Source organism: Ailuropoda melanoleuca, chromosome 20 (assembly GCF_002007445.2).
Source record: "Ailuropoda melanoleuca isolate Jingjing chromosome 20, ASM200744v2, whole genome shotgun sequence".
NCBI lineage: Eukaryota > Metazoa > Chordata > Mammalia > Carnivora > Ursidae > Ailuropoda > Ailuropoda melanoleuca.
In genome coordinates this window covers 172172-188842 of record NC_048237.1, presented here as the reverse complement: position 1 = coordinate 188842, position 16671 = coordinate 172172, and the positions used below count along the sequence as shown (strand labels likewise).

Sequence of the window (16671 nt, the reverse complement as noted above, 5' to 3'; positions counted from 1 at the left end):
AAAATATTCCAGGGAATATGGGAGACATATTTGCCTCTCAAATTTACTTAAGACCATTAACTTCCTATAAGATTATATCACTATATGTCCTACACATATATGGATTCTAGCTCTTGAGAGGTTGTATTTGACCAAATCTCATAATCCTAAACAGTTTTCTCAGGGCCTTCTTCATCTCTTTATTCCTGAGGCTATAGATCAAGGGATTGAAAAATGGAGTAATCACAGAATAAAATAAAGTCACAATTTTTTGGATCCCTGCTGGATTGCCTGCCTTTGGGCTCACGTACATCACCATGATAGAACCATAGAACAGGGACACTACAGCAAGATGGGAGCCACATGTGGAGAAGGCCTTCTGCCGGCCTTCTGCTGAGGGGACCTTCAGCACAGCTCTGATCACCAGAGTATAGGAGCTGGTAATGAAGAGGAAGGTGGAGAAAATGAGGACTGAGTTAAAGATGGCACAGATGATCTCAGTAGCAGGAGCTGGCACACAGGACAGATTCATAAGGGGCCCTGGGTCACATAAAAAATGATCAATTGTATTGGGACCACAAAAAGGAAGTTGGGAGATCAGGTAAACTGGGAGGAGAAAACAAGAGAAGCCACACACCCAGCACCCAGCTCCTATTCTGATACAGCGCTGAACAGTCATGAGAGTGGGGTAGTGCAGGGGCCTGCAGATAGCAAGGTACCTGTCAAAGGCCATGGCAGACAAGAAGAAGGTCTCAATGGTGCCCATGGAGAAGAAGAAGTAGAACTGGAGGAAGCAGCCATAGAAGGAGATGGTGCTGGTTTCAGAGAGCAAGTTGACGAGCATATTTGGGACAGTAGAAGTGACATACCACATCTCCAGGAAGGCAAAATTGGCCAGCAGGATGTACATGGGAGCTTGGAGATGGTTGTCCCACCACACTGCACAGATAACGCACAGGTTTCCAGTTAGTGTCAGGACATAGACTGCAAAGAAGAATGAGAAGAGGAGGATCTGAACCTTCCAGGAACAAGGGAATCCAAGAAGAATGAATTCACTCACAGGGTCAGAGTGGTTATTTCCAACTGGTTTCTTCATTTTTTTCCCCTCTTCAAACTGCAATAAGATATCACCGTGTTACAAATGACTACATCTTAAGATGTTCTCCAATCTTCTTTACATTTCAATTGGCAGCACAGTTTTAGATTACTTAAAGATATTTTGCACTATTTGCCCCAGTGATATTAGGCAGAAATAAGGAACTTGGGGGTGTGGGTGCTTGTTACAGCTTACCATCATGATCGCCATGCCCACCATGGACTGTTAAGCCCCTGCTTTTTTTTGTGTGTCCTCAGCACTACATAAAATTAAGATAGACGCTTCTTGTCATTCAGAGGCTTTCAGCCAAGTTCAGGAATGTCAACTTTAAATCAACCATTGCTTACAGCAAGGCCTCTTTGACATTTGTGTGCCCTCTTATTTTTAAAGATCTCCTGACATCACACAATTTGCAATATTACTTTCTCTCAGGGTTTAGTGACATAGGCACAATTCTTCAAAGCATTCTTTATTTTTAACTTGGTTCCCTTTGCAGTTAAATATTTGTTGCTGAAGAGGAGTAAGCTGCTTGTTCTGTCACCTTGAATAAAAATTTTAAGTGAAATTGGTATGAATGAATAAGGCTTATTTTTTTGACTTTTATTTTTTTAAAGACTTTATTTATTTGAGAGACAGTGAAAGTGAGAGAGATCACAGAGAGAGAGGAAGAAGCAGGCTCCCCACTGACCAGAGAGGCCAACACAGGGCTCGATCCCAGGACCCTGGGATCATGACCTGAGCTGAAGGCAGATGCTTAACCAACGGAGCCACCCAGGTGCCCCTGAATGAATGAGGTTTAGACTAAAGACTAATAGTCTCTTTTAACTGAGATTTACCCTAACTATAGTACACAGGCTTCGGTCCTCATTTGAAATTTATCACATGCAGGGAAAATACCTCATGATGGTATTCTATATATATATATATATATATATAGTCATGTAAAGTAAAAATAACTATGGTGTTATATCACTGAAAGCATTCTGAGATTTGAATTATATTAGTTGGAGATCTGTGCATAGACTAGTCATTCTCATTTCTCTCTATGTATTATCTCAGGCTTCTGTGTCAGAGTTTCTCCTGGTTGACTTGGTCTGTACATGTTTTCCGCTCCCCCCTCCCCACCACTGGACCTAATCCTTGATATTTTTCCTTCCCCAACGATCCTCTCTCTGTAAGTGACCTGCCAGTTAGCCCTTGATATAAAAACCAACCATCTATGTAAGATGAAGCCAGATTTTTTTCTCCCTAGCTATGAAGTCTCTTCTGCAACCTGGATGTATCTACCCAATTTCTTTCTCAATATCTCCATTTGATATCTAATGGAACATGCCTATGATTAAACTCTTTTTGATTCTTCTCCTCTCAAACTGGCCAATCCTTCCTTCACCGTCATATCACAAATGGCACCACCATTCACTCAGCTGCTCAGGCTATACACTTTGGTCACATCCTTTCCACTCCTCTCAATACTCTACATCAACAAGCGCTCTGTTCAAAACATGTTCATGTTCAAAACATTCAGAATCTGAACAGTTTTTAGCATTCCTATCAGCTTTCACCCTGGTGCATGCTACCATGAAATTCTCATTTTGACTACTACAAAACCCTCTTTAATTGCCTGTTTCCATTTTTATATGCCTAGAGACTGCTACCCACATAGTAGCTAGATGAGAGTTTTTAGAAAATTTGACCATATCAACTACTTGCTATCAATCTTTTAAATACACTTAAAACCCCCCAGTTCCTTACCATAGCTAGGAAAGTCAATGAGGCCTTCCTCCATGTCCTCATTTCCTACCACTCTTCCCCCTATTGGCCCACTCCAGCTGTGCTGATCCTTGACTATGCAAGGGGTGGCCCATATCCAGGCCTGGAACATCCCTCTCTCTGTCCCTCTCTCCACCTGGCCAGTATTCACATTCTTTAATCTGTTACTTCATTCAGATTTCTGGTAAATATCAGAAACTCACAGAGGCCTCCTCTACTTTAGCCCATCTTTGCTATTCTGTTTCACAGTCTCACTTTTGTTTTCTTCAAAGTGCCTATTGCTACCTGGCATTGTATTATCTACTTAGTGTGTATTTTCTGTCTCAGCAGTATGAATGTAAGAGGAAGACATTATTTTGCTTACCAATGTATTCCTAGAATCCAGGACACTATCTGGTATTTTACAGGTGCTTATTAAATATTTACTGTCTCAGTTAATGAACATGGCCTAATACTAACCAATTAGGGAAATACTTGCTTGTAGCCAGAGGAAAAAGCTTTTAAAAAAAATGCAAAGACTGGAAACTCTACTTTGCTAAAGCAAAAGCAGGGCAACAGAGATTTTGCTTGTTATGGGGATACACCATCAGTCCAAGGAAACAGGAGGATATCCATGACAGGAGCCTGCTCAAGAAAACCCCATTTGAATCATTTCATCTTTCTTTAGGTCTCTTTCATCCACGCTGCTTTGTACCATGAGCTTTCTCACTGCTGCTAAGCTATAATCTGCTCTAAGCGTGTGTGTGTGTTGGATGTGTACACCGTTTTTTGCTGTCTTCTCTGTTTCTGATTGTCCATATCTTTATTTTTATTAAATGGCTTTTGTAATTGTTCCCTCTCATTTTTAAATAGGTAAGTGAACTGTTTTAGATTATTCCCTCTTGAAGAAAATGTGTTTAGAGTCCATAACTGACATTTTTTCTCTATGTAGTTAGTGTCCTTTATAGAAAAAAGTGTCCCTCTCTTACTACCTGATGTTTTCTTCTCACCCATATTCAGGGTCAGGAATTCTGGTATATGTGATTGAATAAGTAGTAAGGTATAAAATGAAGTTGTCATTCCACAGTTTATTCTTGGCCCATGTGGTTTTGTGGTTCAGCTAACATCTCAGTTTAAGTAAAATACTATTATTTTTATTAAATATATTTATTAGTATATTTATAAATAAACCACATATAACAACATTTATTTAGAACAGTTCTGATGCTGGAGACTCTGTTATATAGTTGAGAGTGTAACCAATTTCCATTAGGAGGAAGCTATTTTAAATTACATTTTCATATGGAAAAAATACAACAAAGGTTTAGAGGGAAGTGAAGAGGACATTACCAAAAATATCTGAGCTGTACCTTACCTAAAGCTGTTATGGAGGCTTACAGAATCCAATAGAAGGCAGACAACAAAATGTCGGTTTCTCTCTCCTGGAGTCAGCCTCCGTCTCCTTGTTCTCTCATTTCAGCAGGGGAATGCTAAACACAGTGTTGCTCCAACTTACATTTCTTTTCAGGCTTCTGAAAGGGGATGAGTGTTGGAAGGTAGTATTATCAAGGATAGCAATTATTTGAAGCCCATACAATGACTATATTGACCTTTTCAAGCAGATTACATGAAGTTATAAAGGGCGCAGTGGTCTCTCCTGATTTGGGGACAACTGATTACAGCCCTGCCTCTAAAGGAGGGTATGTAGCAAACACATTCTGAATCATGATCATTCTGTTCTTGACAATCCATCTTGGGTTTGTGGTGACCAGAGCACTCTGTGCGTGCACTCAGGCCTTACTGCTGAGCTCCAGTCCCTTGTATACTTTTTAATAAACATGCCAAGGTTGGCTTCTTACCCTCCTGGATTACCTGACTTTTCCCAGTGGCCTCATCTAGGAATAACAATGAGAAAGTTTTGGCTAACTCTCAGAATGTATTTCTTTAACTGAGGCCTAAATTGGTCCAACCTCTAGGGGAAAAGAGAAAGATGGTGAAGCCTGGATCTAAGCTGAAGAATAAGTTGGACTTAAGTCTTGGATCAGAATGTTAAATACAACCAGAAGCATCTGCATGTATTTTTATAGTAATGCAGCTGTGTTTTCCCACAAAAGAGATGACATTGGATTTAGGAATGAAAATGTAAGAGCAAAGCGTTCTACAAAGCAAAGCAAAGGATATAGAGTTCAGTTATAGTAAAGAATTTACAAAACCCTTCAAACGCTGTTCCATCTGTTTTTTCTTTCTACAATTGAATACATACACCCTCCCAAGCATGCTGTGGTAATTCTGGGATTTTTAGATCAGTAACAACTGTTCCATTATTACTTGACTGTAAAGTGTTGCTCTACTTGTTTTGTAAATTTGTCCTTTTCATCTTACTTAAGCCTGGGTAAAGTAAATTAAACATTTACATCAACATTATAATTACTACAACTAATATTGTGACTTTAGAATGTATAATGGAGGTAATGCTCTAATATTGTTTGACTCTACAGACATCAGATAAAGAGTCCTTCACAAATTCTGGATCCCATAATTTAAGAAGCAAATGGGCAAGTGACAGCGATTTTGGAGGAAAGCAATTTAGAAAGGCTTGAAAGTATGAAAAATGGGTAACAGTGGAAGGAATTTGCATATTTAAATTGGAAGACAGAAGACTCTCAGAAAAAAGGGAAGGTGATTATTTAACAGAACAATTCAATTTGTCCCATTTGTCTCCAAAGTACAGAATTAAAATTAACAGTTAAAAGTTATAGGGAGTTACATTATAATTCAATATGGAGAATAGCTTTTTAACAGAGAAACCTGTCCAGTGATGGAACAAGTTACTTTGAAGACTACTTTCCATCATGGGTTTTGTCAGATGTAGACTGGGAAAGTGGTAGAAGGGATTTAGGGAAGCATCAGAAGCAATTATTTTTTCAATCCTGAAACTCCATGATATGCATTTAAGGTATGTCAAGGGGAAAAAAAAAACACAACTTACTCAGGTAGCCTCAATGACATAATAAAAAAAAAGTGTACTGGGAAATACTAAAGTTAGTGAGAACTTGAGGTTTTCATTAACACTGATAAATATGAATAGTATTTTCTAAAGGTCATAAGTTGACAATAGACAAGGGTAAAAAGGGAATTCTTGACTACTGCTCAGTGGGGAGTCTGCTTCTCTGCTTCTCTCCTCTGGCTCATGCTCTCTCACTCACTGTCTCAAATAAATAAACAAAATCTTAAAAAGTAAATAAATGATGCCTAGTGTTGAAAGGACCAGTAGGTATCATAACTGTTTTCTGAATACATACCTTGTTTCCAAGTGCTTATTTTTTAATTTAAATTCAGTAGCCAACATATATTACATCATTACTTTTTGATTTAGTGTTCAATGATTCATTAGTTGCATATAAAACCCAGTGCTCATCACATCACGTACCCTCCTTTATGCCCGTCACCCAGTTATCCCATCCCACCACACACCTCCCTTTCCGCAACCTTCAGTTTGTTTCCCAGAGTCAAGAGTCTCATATGGTTTGTCTCCCTCTTTGATTTCTTCCCATTTAGTATTCCCTGCCTTCTTCTATTGTCCTCTGCACTATTTCTTATACATTCCACATATGAGTGAAACAATCTGATAATTGTCTTTCTCTGACTGACTTATTTCATTTAACAAAATACCCTCCAGTTCCATCCATGTCAATGTAAATGGTAGGTATTCCTCCTTTATGATGGCTGAATAATAATCCATTGTATGTACGAACCACATCTTCTTTATCATTCATCTGCTGAAGGACATCTTGGCTCCTTCCACAGTTTGGCTATAGTGGACATTGCTGCTATGAACATTGGGGTACAGGTGTCCTTTCTTTTCACTACATCCATATATTTGGGGTAAATATCCAGTAGTGCAATTGCTGGGCCACAGGATAGCTCTATTTTTAACTTTTGAGGATCCTCCATACTGTTTTCCAGCTTGCATTCCCACCAACAGCGTAAGAGGGTTCCCCTTTCTCAGCATCCTCACCAGCATTTGTTGTTCCCTGTCTTATTAATTTTAGCCATTCTAACTGGTGTAAGGTGGTATCTAATTGTTGTCTCATTAGGTATTCATTAGGAATACCTAATCACATGACAAGTGATGTGGAGCATTTTTTCATGTGTCTGTTGGCCATTTGTATGACTTCTTTAGAGAAGTGTCTTTTCATGGCTTCTTCCCATTTCTTGACTGGGTTATCTGTTTTTTGAGTGTTGGGTTTGAGAAGTTCTTTATAGATCTTTTTTTTTTTTTTTTTTTAAAGATTTTATTTATTTGACAGAGATAGAGACAGCCAGCGAGAGAGGGAACACAAGCAGGGGGAGTGGGAGAGGAAGAAGCAGGCTCATAGCAGAGGAGCCTGATGTGGGGCTCGATCCCATAACGCCGGGATCACGCCCTGAGCCGAAGGCAGACGCTTAACCGCTGTGCCACCCAGGCGCCCCTCTTTATAGATCTTTGATACCAGCACTTTACCTGTTATGTTATTTGCAAATACCTTCTCCCATTCCATGGGTTGTCTTTTAGTTTTGTTGACTCTTTCTTCTGCTGTGCAGAAGCTTTTTATCTTGATGAAGTCCCAAAAGTTCATTTTTGTTTTTGATTCTCTTGCCTTTAGAGATGTGTCTTGAAAGAAGTTCTGCGGCCAAGGTCTAAGAGGTTACTGCCTGTGTTCTCCTCTATGATTTTGATGGATTCCTCTCTCACATTTAGGTCCTTCATCCATTTTGAGTTTATCTTTGTATATGGTGTAAGAGAATGGTCCAGTTTCATTCTTCTGCATGTAGCTGTCCAGTTTTCCAAGCACCATTTATTGAAGAGACTGTCTTTTTTCCACTGGATATTCTTTCCTGCTTTGTCAAAGATTAGTTGACCATAGAGTTGAGGGTCCATTTCTGGGGTCTCTATTCTGTTCCATTGATCTATATTCTGTTTTTGTGCCAGTACCATGTTGTTTTGATGATCACAGCCTTGTAATATAGCTCAAGGTCGGGCATTATGATGCCCCAAGTTTTGGTTTCTTTTTCAACATTCCCCTGACTATTCAGGGTCTTCTGGTTCCATACAAGTTTTAGGATTGTTCTCTCCAGATCTGTGAAAAATTTCAATGGTATTTTGATAGGGATTGCACTGAAAGTGTCAATTGCTCTGGGTAGCATAGATAATAATGTTTATTCTACCAAGAATACCTAAAGGACCTGGGGAAGGAACAGCAAATAAAGCCTAAACAAAGCAAGAAAAGAGAAATAATAAAGACTAGAGCAGAAATCAATGAAACAGAATCCAGAAGAACAGTAGAACAGATCAACAAAACTAGAAGCTTGCTCTTTGAAAGAATTTGTAAGATAGATAAACCTCTGACCAGAATTATCCAAAAGAAAAGAGAGAGGACACAAATTAATAAAATCATAAATGAAAGGGGAGAGATCATGACCAACACCAAGGAAATACAGAGAATTTTAAGAAAATATTATGAGCAACCATATGCCAACAAATTAGGCAATCTGGGAGAAATGGATGCATTCTTAGAAACTTATAAACTACCAAAACGGAAACAGGAAGAAATAGAAAATCTGAACAGACCAATAACCAGCAAGGAAATTAAAAGGTAATAAAAAAAAACTCCCCCCAAAACAAGAGTCTAGGGCCAGATGGCTTTCCGGGGGAACTCTACCAAGCATTTAAAGAAGAAATAATACCTGTTCTACTGAAGCTGTTTCCAAAAATAGAAATGGAAGGAAAACTTCCAAACTCCTTCTATGAGGCCAGAATTACCTTGATCCCCAAACCAGGCAAAGACCCCATCAAAAAGGAGAATTACAGACCGATATCCCTGATGAACATGGATGTCAAAATACTCACCAAGATACTAGCCAGTAGGATCCAGCAGTACATTAAAAGGATTATTCTCCATGACCAAGTGGGATTTATTCCCCTGGCTGCAAGGGTAGTTCAAATTCATAAATCAATCAATGTAATTGATAGATCACAGTAATAGAAGAAAAGACAAAAACCATATGATCCTTCCAATTAATGCAGAAAAAGCACTTGACAAAATACAGCATCCTTTCCTGATTAAAACTCTCCACAGTGCAGGGATAGAGCAAACATACCTCAACATCATAAAAACCATCTATGAAAAGCACACTGCAAATATCACTTGCAATGGGGAAGAATTGAGAGCTTTTCCATTAAGGTTAGGAACATGACAGGGATGCCCACTCTCACCACCTTTGTTCAACATAGTACTAGAAGTCCTAGCCCCAGCAGTCAAACAACAAATAGAAATAAAAGGCATTCCAGTTGGCAAAGAAGAAGTCAAACTCTCTCTTCACAGAAGACATGATACTTTATATGAAAAAAAAAAAGACTCCACCCCCAAATTACTAGAACTCATGCAGCAATTCAGCAACGTGGCAGGATACAAAATCAATGCACAGAAATCAGTCGCTTTTCTATACACTAACAATGTGACTGACGAAAGAGAAATTAAGGAATTGATCCCATTTACAATTGCACCAAAAACCATTAGATGACTAAGAATAAACCTAACCAAAGAGGTAAAGGATCTGTACTCTAGAAACTACAGAAAACTGATAAAAGAAATGGAGGAGATGGAAAACATTCCATGCTCCTGGATTGGAAGAATAAACATGGTTAAACTGCCAAGTGCTTTCTAATATGTCATCCCATTGGGATTTGGTTTCTTCATCTATCATTTTTAATGTGAAAACTGGGCTCGAACTAAGTACTGCCTATAGACTGCCTTTCTGAACCTGGCTTGCAGTGACGTGTAGCATCCAGAGCCCTGCTGGGAGTTGTTCCTACATGGCTGAATCTCTCTTTCACAGTCTCCAATCCTCTCTCTCTTGCCCACCTTTCCTTAGCCTTTTCTGGAGTTGCTCACAGAAGACATCCTATTTGATGTCTCTTGGGACAAGTCAAAGTAGTCCTCTTTCTGCAGCTACCAGACAAGGTGGTGGTAGCTGTGCAGCTGCAGCTGATAAGAATAAGTTCCAGAAATAGTGGCAGGAAGTAAGCAAGTCCCAGTCTTGGCCACTGAGTGTAGGTGGTGGGCCTTAACTTCAGATCACACCAGGGACTTCTTAGGGCCTGGCAGCTGAGCACACGGAGGGTGGCTTTCTGCTCTCCACACTGGTGTCCATATGTACAGCTTGTTCTGCTGGACTACAAAGTCCCTCTGTGGTTGGCAGAGCCTCAAATCCTTGCCAGCTGCCTTTCTCCAGGACAGGAACCAGTTCTTCCATCACCCAGGCTTTGGCACCCAGGTTCTGTTCTGCCTACAATGGGATACAAGGACATCATAGTGGAATTGTCTTCTGGGGTGCTGCCCACCCAATTTCCACCAGTGGCCATTAAAAAGGGATTAAAGGACAGCCAAGCAATGCAAGAAAAGATCAGCAGAAGCACCAGAGTGAAGCTGGTTAAAAAGTCCTGGAACTCAGTGTCATGTGGGCTGTGACCAGAGAGGAAAAAGGGCAGTGGTGTCTTGGACTAGTCAGAGGTGTTGGTCCTACAGATGGATTTCTCCAGCTCATATACAAAAGCATTTGGGACCTGTGTTGCCCAGGACCCCACCCAGGAGTTTCCTACTGGCAGCTGAAGTCGGTATCTGAGAAACATACTGAAGAATTTGGAGGATTAGTTCCTGATGGCTGCTGTCCAGCCTTAGAACCCATTCAGAGTTGAGCAACAGCAGCCATGAGGCCTAAGTCCATGAAGCTGGAGCCAGAGAGGCTCCTGAGGTTTAGGCTGTTCAATGCCAGCACCTGTATCTGAGGCAGCTCCTTCAGCAGCATCTCCAACTTCACTGAACTTTAGGAAAAGGAGAAAGAAGAGGGGTATCACATGTGCCTCCCTAAAGACAAAAAGCCAATGGAGACAGAAACAGACCAGCAAGATAAGCCTACAACTTAGATGAGATTCCAGCAGAGAAATGGGCAACACTTTCCAATCCTCCTGCCAGGGATTATGAGCACAAATTTCTAAGTTCTCTGGAGGGGAACCCTGAGCTATGAATGGCTACTTCCAAGATCAGGCAGGAAATTTATTTGTCTTATTACAAGGTAGATTGGTGGAGAAAAAATAGTAATGATACAAACATATTAAGACTTGAACATACACGCTTAGTTGATCCTTAACCACGTGATCTATGCTATATATGTGGGATAAAGTATTATTATCCTTATTTTACTTATGAAGCAACGGAATGTCAAAAAACTTAGGTGACTTGCCAGATATCACAAGTAAAAGTGGTAGAGTCGGGACTACAGCCCAGGTTTCCTGCCTCCAAGTATGGTGGTCTTTCCACTACAGAAGTCCTGAGGTAGGACTAAAGAAACGTTTCAAATTAAGTTTTACTGCTGAGTTTATGTCAAGTTTATGTTCCTCAAAATTTAGTTCAAGTAAAATATAAAGGAGGTGGGAAAAGTGAACTGGAGAATGAAACAGAGGAAAAAACAGTAAAACAAAATATGAAATATTGATACTTTTGTGTTCAGAATATAGTAGTAGGAGGTAGGAGGTTCCATTGACCCTTACTCAGTGCTTTCTTATTCCTTTCCCATGGTAAGGCCTCCAGTTCCTTATTATGAGATGACCAGCCACCATATGTCCCCCTTCTAGGTCCCAGGAAAGATAGAGACAAAAGGCCAGACTGGCAGAGGGAGATGGCAGCTAACAATAGTGAGAGCATTGTCCTCCTGACAGAGTTGGGGCTTATTCAGTAACTCATGCCTTTGGCCAAAGGAAGATTTGGTATTAAAAGATACAGACTTTTCTGTCTTCCACTTGAGTTCGCCATGAGGATAATATGCTGGGGTGATCACATAAATGCTGGCTTTGGAAGCAGTAAAGCTCCCTTTCCTTGACTACCAGATTTGTGTGTGCTTCAGAGTTCAGTGTTTTCAGAAGAGGCCTCAGGAGAAAGGCCAAGGGATGCATTGTCCAGATGATGTGACCTTGCAAAACTATCAACTTCATTGTGAATGTCACTCAACATACTTGATGCTGAGCCATTCTATTTCTCTGGCCATTCCCTTGCATTTTATGTTTTATTTACTTATTTATTTCTATAAATGAAAGGTAACTGTTCATTACTGAAGAGAAAAAAAATGTACACAAGAAAATCTAGATTCTTTTTCCTCTTGCACTACTTTTTGTAGTGAAGTTCCAGATATCAACTTTGAGGGTATTTACAAGGGTAAATTTTTCTTAGCACATGACCATTTACTGTGTGGTGGATGTTTTTCCATAGAAATCATATACAGAAGTGGATTATATTCTTAGAGTTTACAAGAAACTTAGAACATTGTATTAACAAAAGACAGTATTTTACTGTAAAAGATCTTAAATGTGATATGATCTTGTGGCTTATAAATTTTTAATTACTTGATTTGGACAGGGGAATGAAAAAACAGCAAGACAGGCCTGGCTTTAAGTTTTTTTGTATTCAATTCCTTTTACTATTACATCATCTCCAAGTAGCTGATACACATAAATGACAACAGTAGAGGCCTGGATATCCACTGATACAAATGAAGGAATAATGTTTGTTGCTAAGGCATTATATGCTTCAGTGGTAGAACCTGGGTTAATGTAAAAAATTTTTTCATGCTCAAATGCTTCAAATTTGTGTGTGTGTCTTGAGATAAGACTGTCCGCATCAAACTGCCCCTGCAGCAGGGCTAAGCTGGCCATGTCTCCCATGCAATAACTTGATGCCTATGGATCAAACCAATTTTGAACTGCCCAGCAGTCACAACTTTCTGTTTCCGGATAATTCAGATTCTCGTCAAAGACTACTCTCACAATGTGAACATCACTGGCCAGAGTTTTGAGATAGTCATAGCTCTCTTTGGAGCAAAGATTTCCAGTACAGAGAATGTGCTGAATCTTTCCTGGCACGAGCAGTTTTTTAAAATTTAGTCAGCAAACTGTTTCACTGGGGTGGGATGTGCAGGTCTCCATACCAACACTGACTGGAGAGAGAGCAATCTTCATCTTTAGAGGGGGATACCTTCAGATATGGATTGAAGTACACAGTTGATGTGTTGATGTGGGAAGCATCCTGTCCCTGGCCTCTGCTCAGTCACTGAAACCACTTCTGCCTTCTTCTGGGCTCCTCAGCAACCCCCTTCCATTTTAGAAAGGTTGTTTCTTGTTTTCACACTGCAGTCTCTGACTCTGTCAAATAGGATGTCCTGTTATTCTTGATATTCCTTTTCTATTCTAGTATCTAGGAGATTTCAAAGCCTGAAATAGATCTCAGACCAAGGAGACACAATGTCACTGGGGCAGAGATCCTAGGAATACAGAACAAATCTGGACTGTGGCTAGGAATACAGAACAAATCTGGACTGTGGAGCGAGTATCCTTTGTCCTTAGGAAATTTGTTTTGTTGGAATTACCTGAGCCATCACTCAGATTGTCCACAAATGACAGTTCCTCATTTGGTCAGTTAAATTGTGGCAAGCTTATACCCAGTGTTTCCGAGGCCTCTGACTTCCCCTAGAGAGGGTCAGCATCTCTATGTAGGGGAGAGTCTCTGTTTTTGCTTTTTTCCTTATCAGTTTCCACTACTTGTTCTATCTTGTCCACAAAACTTATCTGGTACAGGGTTAGCAGTTAGTTTACTTTTGAGCAGAGGAAATGAAGCTCAGTGGAGACAGAGTTGAAATTTCTCAGGAGGGGTTCTTTCTCATCTCCTGCAACAAGGATATAAAAGCCTTTCTTCTGTGATTCTTTCCTCCACAATGGCTTATGCCCTCTCTCACACATAGGTGCGACAGCCAGGGCAAAGAGGAGAGTGCTTTGTTAACTTTGTAACTTCTCCCAAATCTGCATGATTTTTACTCTCTTTTCCTTCTTACCAAATTTTTCTACTTCATGATTTCCTCTTTTCTAGCCTGGTTTGGGGATTTCAGTTCTCACTACTTTTATATCATATCCTTCTGTCACTTGAAAGAAGAAAACCCTTCTCCATTTCCCTGGAAAGTTTTCTTTCTTCCTTGCAATAAGAACAACACACTAGCTCCACCATTTCCATGTCTTTCCTCTCCATCTTCCTGGTTGTCTTAATATTAAGCTCCTTTGTAGCAGGAAGATTGAAATAGAGCCTGTAATCTTACCAGGGGGGAATTTGACCTTCAAACCAAGGTTGGGAGTATAGAAGAGAAAGAAGAAGAAAGAGAATAATAGATTTCTAACTGAATGGTAAGGTCGTCTTTTCCAGAGGATATGAGCCATTAACAAACTTCAGGGAAGGAAATCATGAAATCAGAGCCAGGACTGATTTTGTGTAATTTAGTATTCCAAAGATAGAAAGGTTCCCCACACTCTGATTCATATCATGTTTGACTTGATTCAAACTTTTTTTGAAATGCTTTTGCCTGTTTTTGGAGTAGCAATTACATAAATTTGATTATGACGATATTAAAATATTTTTTAATCATCCCAATCATTCATTTTTCTTAAGTATGGACAAGTTATTTTCTTGCTTGCTCTTTAAATCTTTAAACTAAGGCTAATCATAATACCTTCCTCACAGAATGGCTGTGATAATCAGAATAAAATCTTATATATAGTATTATGAAATTGATTTCAGTTAATATTAGTATTTTTTACATGGAAAGCTCTTTATCACTTACAAAACACTTTGAAATAGTCTTTCAATTCATCCTCACAAATTCTGTGACAGAGTTTGGGTAAACATTCTCATACTCATTTCATAGATGGGACTCAATGAAACCAAGTATGTTGTCCAAAGTCACATAAGTAAGTGAAGGAACCAGTTCTGTTGACTTTAATATCAGCAAGAATTCTGCTGTGCCAAACCTTCTTTCCTGAAAACTATGGCTATGTTCTATGTAGCTACCTTCAGAATTGCATGGCAATGCAGGCCAAAAGGCTGGACTTATCTAATAAATGAATACTGTAGAGGAGGTATGCACGTAGGAGGTATGCTTATAGGAATTTCTTTTCAATTAAGATAATAAGGGGTGCCTAGGTGGCTCAGTCATTTAAGTGTCTGCCTTTGGCTCAGGTCATGATCCCAGGACGCTGGGATTGAGCCCCTCATTGGGCTCCCTGCTCTGTGGGGAGTTTGCTTCTCCCTCTGCCTGCTGCTCTTCCTGCTTGTGTGCACTCTCTCTCTCACTCTGTCAAATAAATAAATAAAAACTTAAAATATTAAGACAATAAATGCATACATCACATGAAGATTTATGTAATAAATATTTGAAACTCAATATCTATCCAGAAATCCAGAATCGTTATATATATTAGACTTAGATTCAGCTGTGTATAACAGAAACCCAAGTAACAGCAGCTTATACAAGGGAAAGATTTGGGTTATTTCCCCCTCACATATACACTTTTAGAGATAGATAACCCATGGCAGTCCAGAGGTAGGCAGTTCCAAGATACCACCAGGGTCTCAAGCTCTCCTGGCTCTTTATAAATCCTTCTTAGTATTTCTTTTCATCCTCAAAGTCACCTTATCATCCTAAGATAACAGCTGGAGCTGCAGACAGCAGGATAGAGGGCAATCTATATTCCACTTACATTTTTGATTGAAAAGAAGTGTGCCACACAATTACCCCTATATAAAGGAGGTTACATTTGATTTTTCAAACCGGGTACATTGCCACCAGAATAGAAGGGTATTAAGGAGGGCATGTATTGCATGGTGCACTGGGTGTTATATGCAAATAATGAATCATGGAACATTGCATCAAAAACTGGGGATGTACTGTATGGTGACTAATATAACAAAATAAAAATTATATAAAAAATAATTAAGATTGTATTAAGCAGGAAGATAAGAAAAATGGATAGTAAATATGCAAGTAACACATTCTGCCATGCATGTATTGAGCATAAAATAAGAAAATGAATACAGTGTTGGAAATCAAGAGCTAGGCCCTTTTCTCAATGATACCACTTTAGGAGACTGATAATCAAGCAAATATTTATATCCAAATAAACAGCAAGACAGACTGATTTAGTGGCTAGAAAATCCTTAAAAGACAAAAACAAAGAACAAGAACAACAACAAAAAAATGAAGCACTACAAAGCCTAGGATTTTAGTCAAAACTCATGAATGTGTAAGGAAAAATTAAATATACATTTGTTTCCTAAACTTCCACAAAGCACCTCATGTGGTGCTTAGGAAAAATGAATGATTGGGATGATGAAAAAATATTTTAATATCTTCATAATCAAATTTATGTAATTATTACTCTAAAAACAGGCAAAAAAAATCAAAAAGAGTTTCAGTCAAGTCAAGCATGATATGAATCAGCCTGCATCCATTTCAGAAATCACAAATGCAGTCTTATCTTTTGAACTCAGTAATCCATTTCTCTCCCAGGAAACTGTTCTAAGATAAAAACCCTAGAGGGAGAATTGATAAATACATATAGTAGTCTTTTTTTTTAAATTTTATTTTATTATATTATGTTAATCACCATACAGTACATCCCCAGATTCCGATGTAAAGTTTGATGCTTCATTAGTTGCATATAACACCAGTGCACCATGCAATACGTGCCCTCCTTACTACCCATCACCAGTCTATCCCATTCCCCCACCCCCTNATCCCATTCCCCCTCCCCCTCCCCTCTGAAGTCTTCAGTTTGTTTCTCATAGTCCATAGTCTCTCATGTTTCATTGCCCCTTCTGATTACCCCCCCTTTTCTTTATCCCTTTCTTCCCCTACCGATCATCCTAGTTCTTATGTTCAAAGATGAGGGAAATCATATGATAATTGTCTTTCTCTGCTTGACTTATTTCACT

The 16671-nt window shown here is 39.3% G+C and overlaps 1 protein-coding gene and 1 pseudogene across 1 annotated transcript; both read right to left on the bottom strand.

Annotated features, from left to right (window-relative positions):
- Positions 1 to 106: 106 nt before the first annotated feature.
- On the bottom strand, positions 107 to 904 carry LOC117797278 (olfactory receptor 11H6-like). The gene has a single exon (XM_034648664.1). It carries the CDS (start codon positions 887 to 889, stop codon positions 107 to 109), a length of 783 nt encoding a protein of 260 aa, XP_034504555.1. The 5' UTR covers positions 890 to 904.
- An 11404-nt stretch (positions 905 to 12308) lies between these two features.
- On the bottom strand, positions 12309 to 13291 carry LOC117797277 (annotated as a pseudogene).
- Between the last annotated feature and the right edge of the window lie 3380 nt (positions 13292 to 16671).